This window comes from Periplaneta americana, chromosome 9 (assembly GCF_040183065.1).
Source record: "Periplaneta americana isolate PAMFEO1 chromosome 9, P.americana_PAMFEO1_priV1, whole genome shotgun sequence".
NCBI classification, from domain to species: Eukaryota; Metazoa; Arthropoda; class Insecta; order Blattodea; family Blattidae; genus Periplaneta; species Periplaneta americana.
Window position 1 is genome coordinate 104,120,216 of NC_091125.1, and position 14,388 is coordinate 104,134,603.

The following is a 14,388-nucleotide window of genomic DNA, read 5'->3' on the forward strand; positions in this document are numbered from 1 at the left end:
TCGCTTTTCGCAATTGGCATTACTGAATAATAACATCGAATTTCTTTATTGCAGTAATCGATATTCATCTACAAGTATTTCAACTTCACAATGTCTGAATTGGTTAAGTATTCGTTAATATACAATTATTAACATTTTGTGATCGAATTTGGGGATATATTATTTACATTTTTATTTTATTTAAGAAATAGTCCTAATAAATGTCACTCGAGGTCTGAGATTTCCCAGATAAATCCACTCGCTTCGCTCGTGGATTTATTGGCTGATCTCAGACCTCTCGTGACATTACTACAGATAATTTAATAAATATACAAAAAAAAAAAAAAAGTTCGTATTTCATGGTGTCAAATGTTGAAACTACAGCCATATGAAGCTTATTTCTCTATCACTTGCTCATAACTGAATAAACATTAAAAACTGTGTGGATTTTCCTTATTAAAACACATTACACAACACAAATACATAATACATTAATTTTAGGTTCGAATATTCACTGAAAATTGAAGTTTGTGCTATCTTCCTAATGTAGCAACACTGGCGGTCTGAACATAACTAAATAAACATAAATGCTTTCATTTACTGCAGCTGTGTTTACAGTTCATGTAAGGATCAACAAACTCAAGAAATTCACTACACCTATAAAAAAAATTACAAGTGATATACATATCACTCAGTTTTAAAATTGCCCTATAACACAAAGAAATTATTTAACTAAAAAAAGTTACTATGCACAACAAAATAATATACTCATAGTAGTAAACAAACTTCCCCTAAAATAGGGCTTGCCCTGAAGGACAAAGTATGCCAAATATACAAGTATTAGTGAATGCGTACAATTTTATGAAAATGTTTTCGTGAGAAATATAATTATTATGTTATTAATTTACTTTATATATGTGATTTCTCAGAAGATAGATTGAATATTTTAGAGCTATCAAAGAAACAGTCTTGGCCAAAGAAGATTCAAGATTTAACTCTTTACAGAAATTAATAATTTTTTTTTTTGTAATCGTGCCTCTAGCACCCACTAATAATTCAATAATTTCAATTGTTTGTAACTTATACATATGTAAATAATAAGGAACAGTTGGACCATAAATTTGATTCTTCTCATTGTTGACATCTTCAAGTTTAGTTGTATTCAATTCGAAGCAGATAGTAGGATCTATTATGGAGTCTGTTGTGTTGTTAAAGGCTAATATATCAACCTACCGACAGCTTCCTGTTTCCGATAGACCATGGATTTCTTCATAGGTCATATATCTCTTGTCGCTAAGAGCTTGAGCGATATTTTAGTTTGGTTTGTTTTTCTCAATAATTTTTATTGTATACACTACTGAAGTTCACTCAATGGCTTGAAGGTCAATAATTCTTGTTAAAAACAACGTAATATAAAGATTATATGCATGCAAGATGCTAGACTTTACATACAATACTGCGTTTCCAGTCAACATGTTCAAAATAAAAACAGATACAGTATATACAGTACATAAAATCTGCAACCAACAATAGATGAAATAAAGTTGCAAAAAAAAAAAAAAAAATGAACTTAAAATGTTCATATGTAAAATGAGATGATCACAAGTAATGATAATGTAAAAGTGAAATATCTTTGCATTATAATATATGGGATTTTAGTGGGGGATTTAAAATATGTATGCAAAGCTGAAATGTACATTAAACTGAAGTCCACTGTACTGAGAAAATACTGTAATTGGTTCCTCTTCACATGAAATTTTTTGGGACATTTCATTATCACTGTATCTTACCCCTGATCACATATATATCAGATCGGTCATTCCCATGTTATGAAATAGCGACATTAAATTAATGAGAACGACCACCAGAGCCTCCACCATCAAAAAGGTATTTTTTTGGTAACAACCGCCAGATGGAAGTACAGTTGCTCCATGCAATTCCATAAGGGTTATAATGTGATTTCTTTTGCAGTCGCTAGATGGCAGCATAGTGGAATTGATAAAAGTGCTTGCCTTGAAAGTCTATTAAGCTGATCAATCTGTTATATGTGATCAGGGATCTTACATACAAAAAAAAAAATATTTACAGTCATTTGAGTAAAACTCCATTTTGTGACTTTTCTTTAAATAAACACCCATTAATTTTTTAGGAGAAATTATTACTTTTCATGTGTACTTCTGTGAAAATTTCGAAACTAATTTTTGCAGCATCTCAATACTTTTTATAATGAAAACATAAAAACACTCAATCCACAGATTACATGAGGAAGAAAGATCCATTCACATTTTCTCAATATGTGAACAGAATATAATACAACTGATGAAATTCAAAAGGGAAAGCTTATGAAAGGACTGTTAAACTTGATTTTGGAGAGTAATATATTTTAACATCCAAACAGAAGTAGAATACAATATGCATAAAGACTGAACTGTTAGTGATGTTAAAGACAACTTCTACTTTTTCATTCATTTAATTTAAACTTACTGCAAACATTCTGATGACTCCATGAACAAGTGAAATAGACCCGCCGACAACAGATACACTGGCATTCTAGTGTCTGAAGCCCCTAAAAAATGGAATCGTCTTCAAAGAATGAATGACCGTAACTGTTAACATACCTGGTGAGTGGTGTCAGCTGCATGCTGCTGCGGATGGTAATGACGTGGCATGTGGTACTGGTATGGCTGATAATAGGGATGTGGTGCATGAGGATGTGGAGGATACTGTGAATATGGCTGGTGGTATGCTTGCTGCTGCTGCTGTTGGTACGGAGGGTACTGGGGATGAGGTACAGGTGGTCTGGGTGGGAGTGGGACAGTTTGGGGAGGCTGGTTACCTGTGCCTGGTCCAGAACCTGGAGGATACTGTTGATAAGGACCTTGTGAGCCCGCTGGAATCATAGACTGCTGAGTTGGCATGTGGGGATGAGGAGGTGGTTGCTGTGGTACTTGAGGTACAGAGGAGGGTGGCTGTGGGGTGGATGATCTAGGGAATGGACCTGCTCCAGGCACAGGCACTGGGGTAGGTGACACGCCTTTCTGGGCTGCTGGAGATTCTATCTGCTTTGCAGCATTCACTACTGGACTAGCAACATTCTGATCCATGGTATGTTGATCTCCTTCACCATTCTGCTGCACTTCCATCATCTGAAAGCATACATCATCACAAAATGAGTGAATGCAAACATTTGTGAAATATTAGAAGACTACAAGCAGAAGCACAGTGGATTCAAACACAGAGTATGGAAGTTACTTTGATAACATTTTCAACGTAATCATAATCATCATAATATTCATAATGACACTCGGAAAAATTAAAAAATATCTATCGAAACAATGTGTGAATGGGTTGTTTGTGCTTGGAGACTCATCACATTGCAAGTCATCGAGTGAAGTTTCACGAAAACTGGAATTTCGCACATGCTGGATGAATAGGAAGATGGTACATTATAGAAAAGCAATTCTACAAAAGACAATCCTGAAGGCAACAATGATGGTCACCATGATTACCATAACAGTGACATTAGTAGCAAAGCAGCAATGATGATGGCCAGGAAAGTGATTTACCAGTAAATGCATTTTATTTTTATACCACCTGGCTTGAAAATTATATAAGATTCGTTAATTTAGGAACGTTCAATATCTCTTAAACACTATTTTTCGTTTATTTCACAGGCCAACCTTGAACATCACATCACAGGGTGGCCTCAACCTGCAAGTGCAGCAGACTAAAAGGACACAGAAAAATGTTATATTTTAATAAATAACTATATTTTATATGTGAAATATATAAATTTAAAATTTTCAAGTGTGTTGTATGTGAATTGATTGTATTATGTTTTGCTTTCCTACTAATGTTTTAGATATGCGCATGTAAGGCCCCTCAGATTTCAGAATAAAAATTCTAAAAATAAGGGGATATTATACACGAGTAAAGAATATTGTACATATAGAAATCAAGTGGCAAGAGAAACATAGACCATTCCAGAAACTATGAACTAAGAAAAGCTGTAACGGAACATTGATTTTAAGATGCTGAGGTTCACGATTATGTTGATAGAATTAAAACAAGATTACAGAAGTGTTTCCAATTCGTATAACCTATTCAATAAATTAATTGCAATAATTACCTCTGTTGCTGGCTGAGAGTCTTCAGCAGGAGTAACCACAGGTTCTGCTTGTGTGGCTTGTTGCTGTTGACTAGATTCATCAGCTGCACGAGATTTGTCATCATCAGAAATATCCTTAGTTCGTTCCTTGCGCAACAACTCATACTGACGTTCAACCATACGCTGGAATGCCTCATCATCCACAGCTCGCACACAATGCTGGTTATAAGGAAATCCAGATAAATGCCAAACCGAGATATCTATTTTCCTAACTTCACATTTATACCAGCATTTTAATAATAATAATAAAAATAATAGTTTTAAAAGAAATTTACAAATAAAGATTAAAGGCTGAAATATAAAAATTTATGGATAGGAATTCAGTGAATGTGGAATGTGCAATTCTTTGAGATAGGTACCAGGAAACATTAGTATCATAGACACTGAAGCAAAGAGAGTGAGAAATTATTTATATCAATAACAGAAAAAAAACATTTAACCCAGTCTACAATCAACAGTCATACTGATAACATCACACATAATATAATACCACAATCTGAAGCTTAAAATCCTAGATTCAAGAAAATTAATCTGACATGACGGTGGTGGTGGTGATGACGATACACAATATACAAAATTGATGCTGTGATATGAAATCTTTTCAAACCTTGAAGAATGAACAGACCAATAAAATACCTAACTCGTGAAGTTGATGATCACAAACAAACACGCTCTTCCATTACTATGCTTCCAAAAATACTTCATATCATGAAAAATCTAAATATGCCTGACATCATAAATAACTCAGTTCACAAAGTGCAGTCGTAGAGAACGGCTGTGTAGTAAGCAGCATATGCAAGTAGGTTAGCGTGTGAAGAAGGTATGGGCGACGACCTAAATTCTTACAGGGCGCGAATCGGGTGCTTCAATGCAAGGCAGTGTTGCAGATGTTCAAAAGGTGATAATGTATTAGTGTCGGATAGAATCAACATATTTGTGGCAGCGGCTGTTTTATCAATTCTACTGATTATTGGAAATGTGGAGTTAAACCCTGGTCCTGGAGATACAGAAGGAAGAGTCTATAGTGATGAAGTGTTTCAAAGAGAATGGATGAACTATATGAAAGAAACGAGAGAAGATAGACTGAAGGCAAGTGTTCTACTAAACAAAGTAGCAAGTGATATAGATACATTAGTAAACAGGTACACTGAAGTGGAAAAGAAGTTAAAGGAGGTTATCCAAGAGCAGGCGGTGTTAAAATCGATAGTTAAAAAATGGGAAAATTATAGCAGAATTAATAACATTGTAATTTATGGTGTTGAAGAGTGCAATCATGAAAAAGTGATTGATACTGGTTATGTGGTGTTAGAATTATTAACTAAGTATTTCAGTCTAAACTTGGACATAAGTGCGATAAATAACGCGTATAGAGTAGGTAAGGGAAATAATAGACCAATTATTGTGAAATTGAACAGTTACTTTATCAAAGAACACATCATTGCCAATACGCGTCAACTCAAAGGCACAAATATATTCATAGAAAATGACTTTGCAAAAGAAATTAGAGAGAAACACAAAAGTTAATTCCAATATTAAAAGAAGCTCGAGGTAAAGGATTTAGGGCAACTTTAGTAAAAGATAAAATGAAGATAAACGGAAACATAGTTAACGTAGAGTCCTTAAATAATCAAAACATTGAGGATTTATTCAGGTGCGGTAACAAGAACAGAAATAAGGAAATAGAGACTTGTGGAAATAGAGCATCATCTACACCACACGTAAACAGAAGAAGTGCATCACGAAACAGGAAGTCTAGAAGCGCAGAGAGGACTAATAAGAATAGTAACTCATCAAGTGGGCAGAAGAAATCAGAAATAACAAATAGAAGAATTGATGAGCTTACGGGAGTGAATGATATTAGAGCATACCTAAGTAAACTAGAGAACACTGTTTTCACAGATCCCTTTAGAAGAAAGAAGAGTGAAGAAGGACAACCTAGTATGGAAGAAGGTGCAGGAACCAGTGAAGATGCTGTTTGGGGAGCTGAGGCACAGACTGAGAGAACAACCAGTGAGGGTAGGCTGAGGCGCGCAAGTGAAAACTCAACAAGGAGAAGCGATTGTGGATCAACCGGCAAAGTCAGCGATCAATTTATAAGAATGCCACATGCCGTTGGTAGTCCGGAGTGCGCAAGAGGAAGTGCTACAGTATGGAGGAACTGTGCGTTACCGATCGATGGAGTAGAAGAAGGTGACGAACAGTTATTAAAAGGTAAATTGACAAATAGAAACTCTATCAGAAATAAAGTAGATTCAATCAAAACTATAGATACTGAACGAAACTACCTACTAAGAGATAGGCATCAGCAAAGACTAAATTTTCCTAAAATTAGAAACACTTATTATTAATTAAATTAGATAAGCAGACAGGTTTTGTAAATAAGATAGAATTACGTCAAAGTTTTAAAATAATAAAAATTGAAAATAGAGAATTAAGGTAGTTATTAATGTATTCCGATAGCTATATTACTCGTATTTAGTAAAGGTTCAGAAGATAATTTTGACTTTATAAATTGCTTTACTAATTTGTTTTAATTTCAATAATACTGCATTTATAATAAATTTAGTAGGCATTATAATAGTAATGAATTGATAATGAGTACATGAGACACAATTATGAAACTAAATTGAGGTTGATTATGTAAGCAACTTGGCAAGTTTGTGTTTAAGCGGGTATGTGATAGTCTTCATTGAAGTTACGCAAACGTTTCTGCTGACAAGGAAATATTGTAAGAAATAAAGATTAACCTACATATAGAATGTATCGAGTCAGCTAATTCAGGTTCATGACTTACATTATGTCGACATCTGATCACATTTTTTTGGAATAATAAGTTATTATGTAAAGTAAGACCTAAATAATTACAATTAAATTGTGAAAAGGAGCAGATAAATAAGGTTTAATCTCTTAATGGTTATCATTATTGGTTTAAACATGCACTAAAACCAGACGTAAGTGCAAGTTTGAACCAATAAATTATTGAGATTTGCGTTAAAATAATGAGTCTAGGAAATTGTATATTTAGTATGTAGAACTACATTTGTTTATAGATCTTTTGTTATATTATTAAGTTTTGTACTTGTGAACTATATCAATCAATCAATCAATCAATCAATCAATCAATCATAAATAACTGCATATAAACAAGAAACATCCAACATTTTCTAAGTAGTGAACTGTTTGTGTCAAACATAGATTTGATCTAGAAGGGGGGGAAAGTAATAATGGTGTTTTCTCAAAAAGAGATACAGTTTGAACCTTTTCCATTTTGTTAATGAATACAGAATTCACATAGTTTCAAACCTCGATTGTATGGTGAAAAAGGAATCCTACTTACTGGAATTGTTACAAAGAACTAAATCTATTTCACTAAATCTCTTCAATTCGATGCAATTCAGCCTCCAGTTTTTAGGATGAGTCAAACAGAGTTGGTCTGTTATTTGTAATGACCCTAATGAGTAGGATACCTTTCTCACGCCTTTTTTTCACCTGAAGGCGGAAGGTAGACAAAACCTTGTGAATTATTTATTCATTAAAGCAATGGTAAAGTCCAATTTATGTATCTCTCTATATAAAAAAAACACGCGCACACACAAAAAAAACTGAAGTAGATAATCATAATACAATGTAAACAACAAGTCAGTAGAAATGAGATATAATATATAACATAACAAAAATAAAGGGCAAGGCATAATAAAATGTGGACAGTAAGTCAAAATAAATTAGACATACAAAGTGTATAAATATTATGTATGTAATACTTTGAATTTGACAATAAAGTCATTCTTCTTCTCACCTCCCAATATTTATAGATGGGGGTCCTTAAATGTTGAAAGTGCATCCATTTCTTCTCCTTTTGAACACAAAAAACAATTTGACAGGGAAAATCTGTAATCATTTTATGTTCAATTAATTCAATTACTAATTAATTCCACTGAGCATTTTCATTATTGCTTTTAATTTAGAACTGATAGCTTTGATTGATCTTTCTTTTGACGATTCATTTTATTAATTCAGGTGCAAAATTTTGTTGGGTTTTTTGTTTGATTTTTGCTCCTTTTTTCGCCAACATATCTGCTGTCTCATTGCCAATCATTCCACAATGAGTTGGGATCCATTGTAATATGATGTTTTACTTCAGATTTTGAATTTGTCGAAACATGGCATGTGTTTCTTTGATTTTTTGCATTTTAAGGTAACTGGTGCATGCTGTAGCTTGAATAACAGCTTTGGAGTCCTATCTTTGAAATTAGAACAATTCCATCAATGAATCCTGGCTTCACACCCCAAAAAATTTCGCTAAAATTTGTTGTGACCAAGTCTGCAGTATTTATAGATTTCGATAATTAAAATATTCACATCTTCTTTCATAACTATACACGGAATTAATGGGCAGAAATCTAAATGAACATAAAGATATAAATTTTCTTTGTATATTTTCAATTTTAGCCAAATCAGTAGTTGTAATCAAGTTTCAAACTACAGATGCATATTCGAGTTTCGATCACACTGATGTACGTATAGTAGAGCATTAAATGATAATCAGGTGTGAAAAAAGAATAAGTTATTGACCGATGATGATGATGATGATGATGATGATACAATAAAATGAATTACACAAATTACACAACTAACCTTTTTCAATTCTTCCTGAAACTGTTCACTACTTTCAATAAATTTCCTTTTCTTTGCTTCAAATTTCTCTTCAATTTGCTGCAACTCAGCTTCCAGTTTCTTCTGTAATAAGATGTATCACAAATACGAGAAACACAATATTAGACTTTACCAGGTAGAAAGAAAACATCTAACGAAGAAGAGGAAAAAAAAAAACTTAGCACAAGTTATCAGATTATATGTAGGTAATAAGAAAAAATTGTATTACAATGTGATTCCTGTAATACAGTCAGCTGCTGGATTTACACTTCTACAAATACATACTATAATCACATACTAAACCATATCTAACCTATCTACATGAATAAAATACAATTTAATCTAACCTAACATAATCTGTAACACACTTCTTACTCCTGCTTAAAATCACATGCTTGTTCATTAAGTTTCTGTGTCCACTACCATTGCAGCAGCATCTGTGGCTCAAGTTTAGCACGTTAATCTTCTATCCCAGTGGTCTGGATTCGATCTCCGGTCACATTATAATGCAATTTGTAGTGGACAAAGCAGACATTGCAGGGAGTTTTTCTCAGATATCTACATTTCCCTCTATCATTCCAACAACACTCTCTAATTTCCCCTCATATCATCTATTATTTGGGACGAGCTTTCAATGCTGATATGAGAAGGGCTTGGGGCTCCAGGCCCTGGGGCTTATTTGGTACTCGTCTGAAGATGGGACCTGCTGTCAGGGCTGAGGCAGGATAGCTCATCCGTCAGCATCAGATTCACAAATGTCACTCAGGCCACCTGTTGGACTTGGCCAATTACAATGTGTCAAAGCTAGCCTAAGTGTAGGCATCTATCCTGGGTCCGGCCCTCAAAAAGCCAGAAAAAAAATATAATAATCCAGCCAACAGTAAATCACCCAGTGTATTAAAAAAATATTGTCCAATAAAATATTAAGCATCAGGGTCTGAGGATGAAGACAAGTTGTAGCAGTGATGTATTTCTATGTCATGAAATGACATATTCCCCACAAAGCTCTTATGGCTTATAGAGCTCTTTCTTCTTGTTACAAAGATCAGGCTATGACTCTATGTAAAGTGCATGCGTGTAAACACAGTGCACATGATGATTCCTGAGTTATTCCGAGATGGGACTTAATCTCTGAACAGCAACCAATTTCCGTGTCAAAGGATGTATATCAGCCAGTGTCACTGAGCTTCAGTTATTTATAGGTATGTAGTAATCTTACATACAGTATGTCAATAATAAAATTTCTTAAGATGCATGTAATTTTGAGTGAAGAAACTTATTCATTTTATAAAATAAATTCGATCCCTTGCAATTCCATTTTAAACAAGTTTTGCTATAGTTGGTGCAAGTGTTCAAAGTCGGCATGACATATAAGCCTCCATCTAAATTACCAATGTATTTGTCTTCTGCAGTTACAAAATTAAATTATAGTCCTGTTGCTCTTATTTCTGGCAGCCAATCACGTTGTAGGTCGGCTACATTTAAATGTGTGTGTCTTTTCATTCGCTGCTGATGACGTTATGCATTCCAAAGGCTCGATAAATATTTAATATAATCGCCCGCCATTTTGGCTCTTTCATTGGCATTCGCAGAAAGCACATGTGGATGTTATTTGCAACTCATTATTTGCTCAATTACAGTGCATTTGATTTATCATAGGAGCTACGACATGATAATGATTAACAGTGCGGCAAATAGATTCCTCGTCTGGTAGCTTGGTAACGAAAGAACAAAAATGGCGAATGATACTACCTACCTAGACTTTATAGAGCCTTCACTTCCTAAGGCATAAGCAAAGAGGAGGAGTCACGCCAGAAATAACAGCTAAGCGACTATAATTTGTAACACTCTTATTGTCGGTTTCCACACTCATAATATAATTAATGGTAAATTATAAAATTGATAAAATCTGGTTTCTAGTATGGTAAAGTAGTCCTATTATGGAATATTGCTTGTATAATTTGTGCCCCTGTGTATTTTGCGCATCATAATTTAACTTTTTTTTTTTTTCTGCTCCACATACCTATTTCATGCATCAACATCAAGGATGCATTGATCAACTATCACTTAAATATCTATTATGATCTCACTCATTATAGACTACTGAGTGGGTTATAGTATAAACAATACATTCAAGATTATAAAAACTTTTTACTGCTACAAAATTTAAATAAAATATTGGCACAACTTACTATATTCTCAGTCATACTAGAATAATGCCTAAATCAGGCCCTCTACTAAAAAAAAATATCTGCCATTTTACATACCCAAATTTTCTAGTGGTCAAAAAACATAAAAAAAAAGTGAGCAAATTATGCGATTGAATTGGTAGTTATGCATGTCTCACCGTCAGTAAATATCACTTATTATTAACACAATTAATATTCGAGTGTTACAAAATTTCCACAATAAACTACAACTCAAACTTATGTAAACAACTATACATACCTGATGCATGGTAAGTGACTGAACTTGTCTCTTTAAAACCTGCATTCTCGCTGTAGTTACTACAGAGCGAACATCTGGCACAACAGCATCCGAGAAAATCTCGTTAATTAGACGATGATTTCGAAGATAACGAGCATACGCCACATGCTTCACTGAATAGCCATCATCCTGGTCTGCAATAAACAAGAGAAAATTTTCGCAACTCTTTCAAAAGGATTCTCTTTGCTTGTTACTCCTGGGACTTCCTTCATAGAACAATGTACACGACCATACCATGTGCAAAATGTGTAACATGGTATTATGACTTGCAATAGGACAAAATCCACATTCATTTACAACATGTAAACAGATGACTAAAGTACTGAATGAAAATAATGAATATGTATGTTTTATGTATTATTTCTTGGCGAGATGAGCTGCAAAATTGGCATGACTTCTTACTTTATGTAGGCTTATACTAAATAATTCTGTACAACAGAAGAAAATTATTAAAAATACAAAAACACAAATCAATACAATTATAGCATAGTACTTTTTAGTGCCAGCACTATACAAAGCATGTATGAAAAGTGCCAAGCTATTCCTTTTACCAAATTTTACATGTAATTAGAAAAACTACTTCACTCACCATATATCTGCTGACAGATGACTGAAAAAACTCTGAGGCCTTCATTACATTCGGAAGAATAATTTTTGATGTTCATAGTTTTACTCATGCTGATTTTCAGATGAAAAAATTGAAATTATATTTGATAATACCTTGTGTTAATACTGAGTGGCATGAAGTCAAAAAGCCTAACTCACAGTTTGAAAAACATTGTTTTGACTCTGGAAATTGAGTTAAGGATTACTTCTAAATTGCTAACTTGTTAAAGTGCTTTTAAATTTTCAAGGTATTGAGTTCTATACAAATTAAAGTTAATTTTTGGAAAATATATAATTGAATTCATGTTTCGAAAATTTATTTATTGAAAATCAGATGATTAGGACCTTTATTTATATATAAAAATACAGATATTTAACAAATTTTCAAAAATAAATATGGATGACAGAACAGATGTTCAAAATATGGCCATGTCCCGCTAAATACAAATGTCTGATAACCCTACAACAGCAGTACATATTTAAACCTATAATATGGACTAGTCACTAGTGCGTCCAACAGACAGATTTCCTCACACACAGGTTACTTCCCTTCCTCTCCTTCCTACCTACCAGTATGCACTGAAAGAGGGGAAGCAGTTCAAAGGTTGTCCATGACGAAGTCAATGGAATCATGTAAAGGTAAAAAATGTACAACCAGTTCAAACCAAGTTCATGGATTCAGGATCTTGCTCCCTTGGTAGACGTTTTGCAACACTTAAATCAATTAAATTTAAGATTACAAGATAATAATACGTAGACCAACAATATGAATAACGCATAAGAAGCTTCTAAATAAAGTTATCGTTGTGGATATCTCAGATGAAAAAATTGAATTTAAGTCACTTTCCAAGTCTGCAATCTCTGAACACTACCATAAATTCTGAGAAGTACTGTTCAATTCTTAGTGATCTGCTCCAAGAACTTAACAAAACATTCCAAAATTTTGAGAGATTTCAGCCTTCAGCAGTTGGAATTATTGTGTTCCCTACTCTGCAAATCCAGAAACTGTACCACCAGAGTTACAACTTCAATTAATTGATGTGATTTGTGATAGGCAACTTAAAAGCAAATTTGGTACCAGTATTAATGAAGATATAATCTCTTTTTACAAAAGGTTGGATCCACAGGGATATCCTAAATATTAGTGCATTTTCGGGTGAAATTATATCTGTTTGTGAGCAGTTTTTTTTCAGTAACAAAATTAACAAACCAATATTGAGATCAAGAATGTCTGATAAAAAAAATCTGTAGCCAGTAATATTTAATGTTTGCTGCTGCAAACAAACTTTCATCTGACATAACTAAACTAACATCAGAAAATGAACGAAGTGTCTTTTGTGAAAAAGGTGAGTACAAAATGCCTAAACTTCAGGGTTGCTGCCAATAATGAATAACTGTATGCGCATTAAGCATTTTTTTTAATTACTGTGTACAAAAAAATCCTTGGTCTGTATTATTTACTTACTTATTTCTGAATGAAGTTCTTATTTGTGTTAAGTCACACATTTATTTTATTTTTAATTACAGTAGATGTGAGACAGTACAATTATTTGGTTTCTGTAAATATTGCTGTTTTTATTTAAAGCATTTAGGCTAATAAGAAAGGAAAACAAATGATAATTCTGTATGCATTTCAAAACTCTTACTCTTTGCATCACCTATTAGGCCTACTGATTCATTCGTAATACATTGCTACTCTAATGTGAAGAATTTGTTTTATCTACATATTTTGTGCATCCCTGTCTGTAACAATTATTGTTATCACTTCTCTTATCTACACTTCCTGGGAGCACAACACGAAAGATTTGAAAGTCATTAGTGTGCTTCTTTTCCCACATCACTGCCATACAACAAGAATATTATGTACACCAGTCCATAAAACGCAGTATTTCCAGAAATAACTCATTACATTCTGTAACCACAGACATAAGTGCTCTGTTACATCATGGACCGCAGAAGAAAATGTAAGTCAATACTTCTTTACAACAAATCAGAAATTTATAAAGAATTTATCAAGTTACCTTCTTCATCTTCAGCAGGTTGAATATCTATACGTCGATCTGCTGGCTTGCCAGAACCTCCAGATGAACGTTCATGAGACTCTCGATCATCAGAAGCCTGCTGGGCTGCAGAACATTTCGATTATGAGAATAATATTCAGCACATTCACTAGCATACATGAACAGTAATGTGAACGAACATGAATTCATTTCTACTTATTTACATGAACATTTGCAATACAACAGAACTTGATAAACACAACGACTGTGGGTTACTACCACAAGAGGTCCAGGAAGAATTATTCGGGCAATGGACCTTTACTTAAATGTTATATAATGAAGATGAAATTATTAATGTCCAGGAGGAATTACTCGGGCAATGGACAAATGACAATGACATTAAAATCGACATAAGTAAACTACAGTCTTTGTAAATAGTTACTCAGAACTCTACAGTAAGGTTATTCCATCAGAATTAGGCTTTTAGATACCTAC

General features: G+C 33.6%; 1 protein-coding gene across 17 annotated transcripts in view; it reads right to left on the reverse strand.

Moving 5' to 3' along the window:
- The window catches only part of Bap111 (Brahma associated protein 111kD), a 643,372-nt gene that overhangs the window by 10,177 nt on the left and 618,807 nt on the right, over positions 1 to 14,388 (reverse strand). For all 17 annotated transcript variants that reach the window (XR_011333967.1, XR_011333968.1, XR_011333969.1 and 14 more), the window contains 5 exons: positions 13,915 to 14,019; positions 11,249 to 11,421; positions 8,783 to 8,884; positions 4,109 to 4,306; positions 2,598 to 3,125 (listed from right to left, as the gene is read on the reverse strand). Coding sequence is in view for 14 of the 17 variants with exons in the window: in XM_069835490.1 (XP_069691591.1) it covers positions 2,598 to 3,125; positions 4,109 to 4,306; positions 8,783 to 8,884; positions 11,249 to 11,421; positions 13,915 to 14,019 (1,106 nt within the window). In the remaining 3 variants the exon portion in view is untranslated. The remainder of the gene's footprint in view (positions 1 to 2,597; positions 3,126 to 4,108; positions 4,307 to 8,782; positions 8,885 to 11,248; positions 11,422 to 13,914; positions 14,020 to 14,388) is intronic.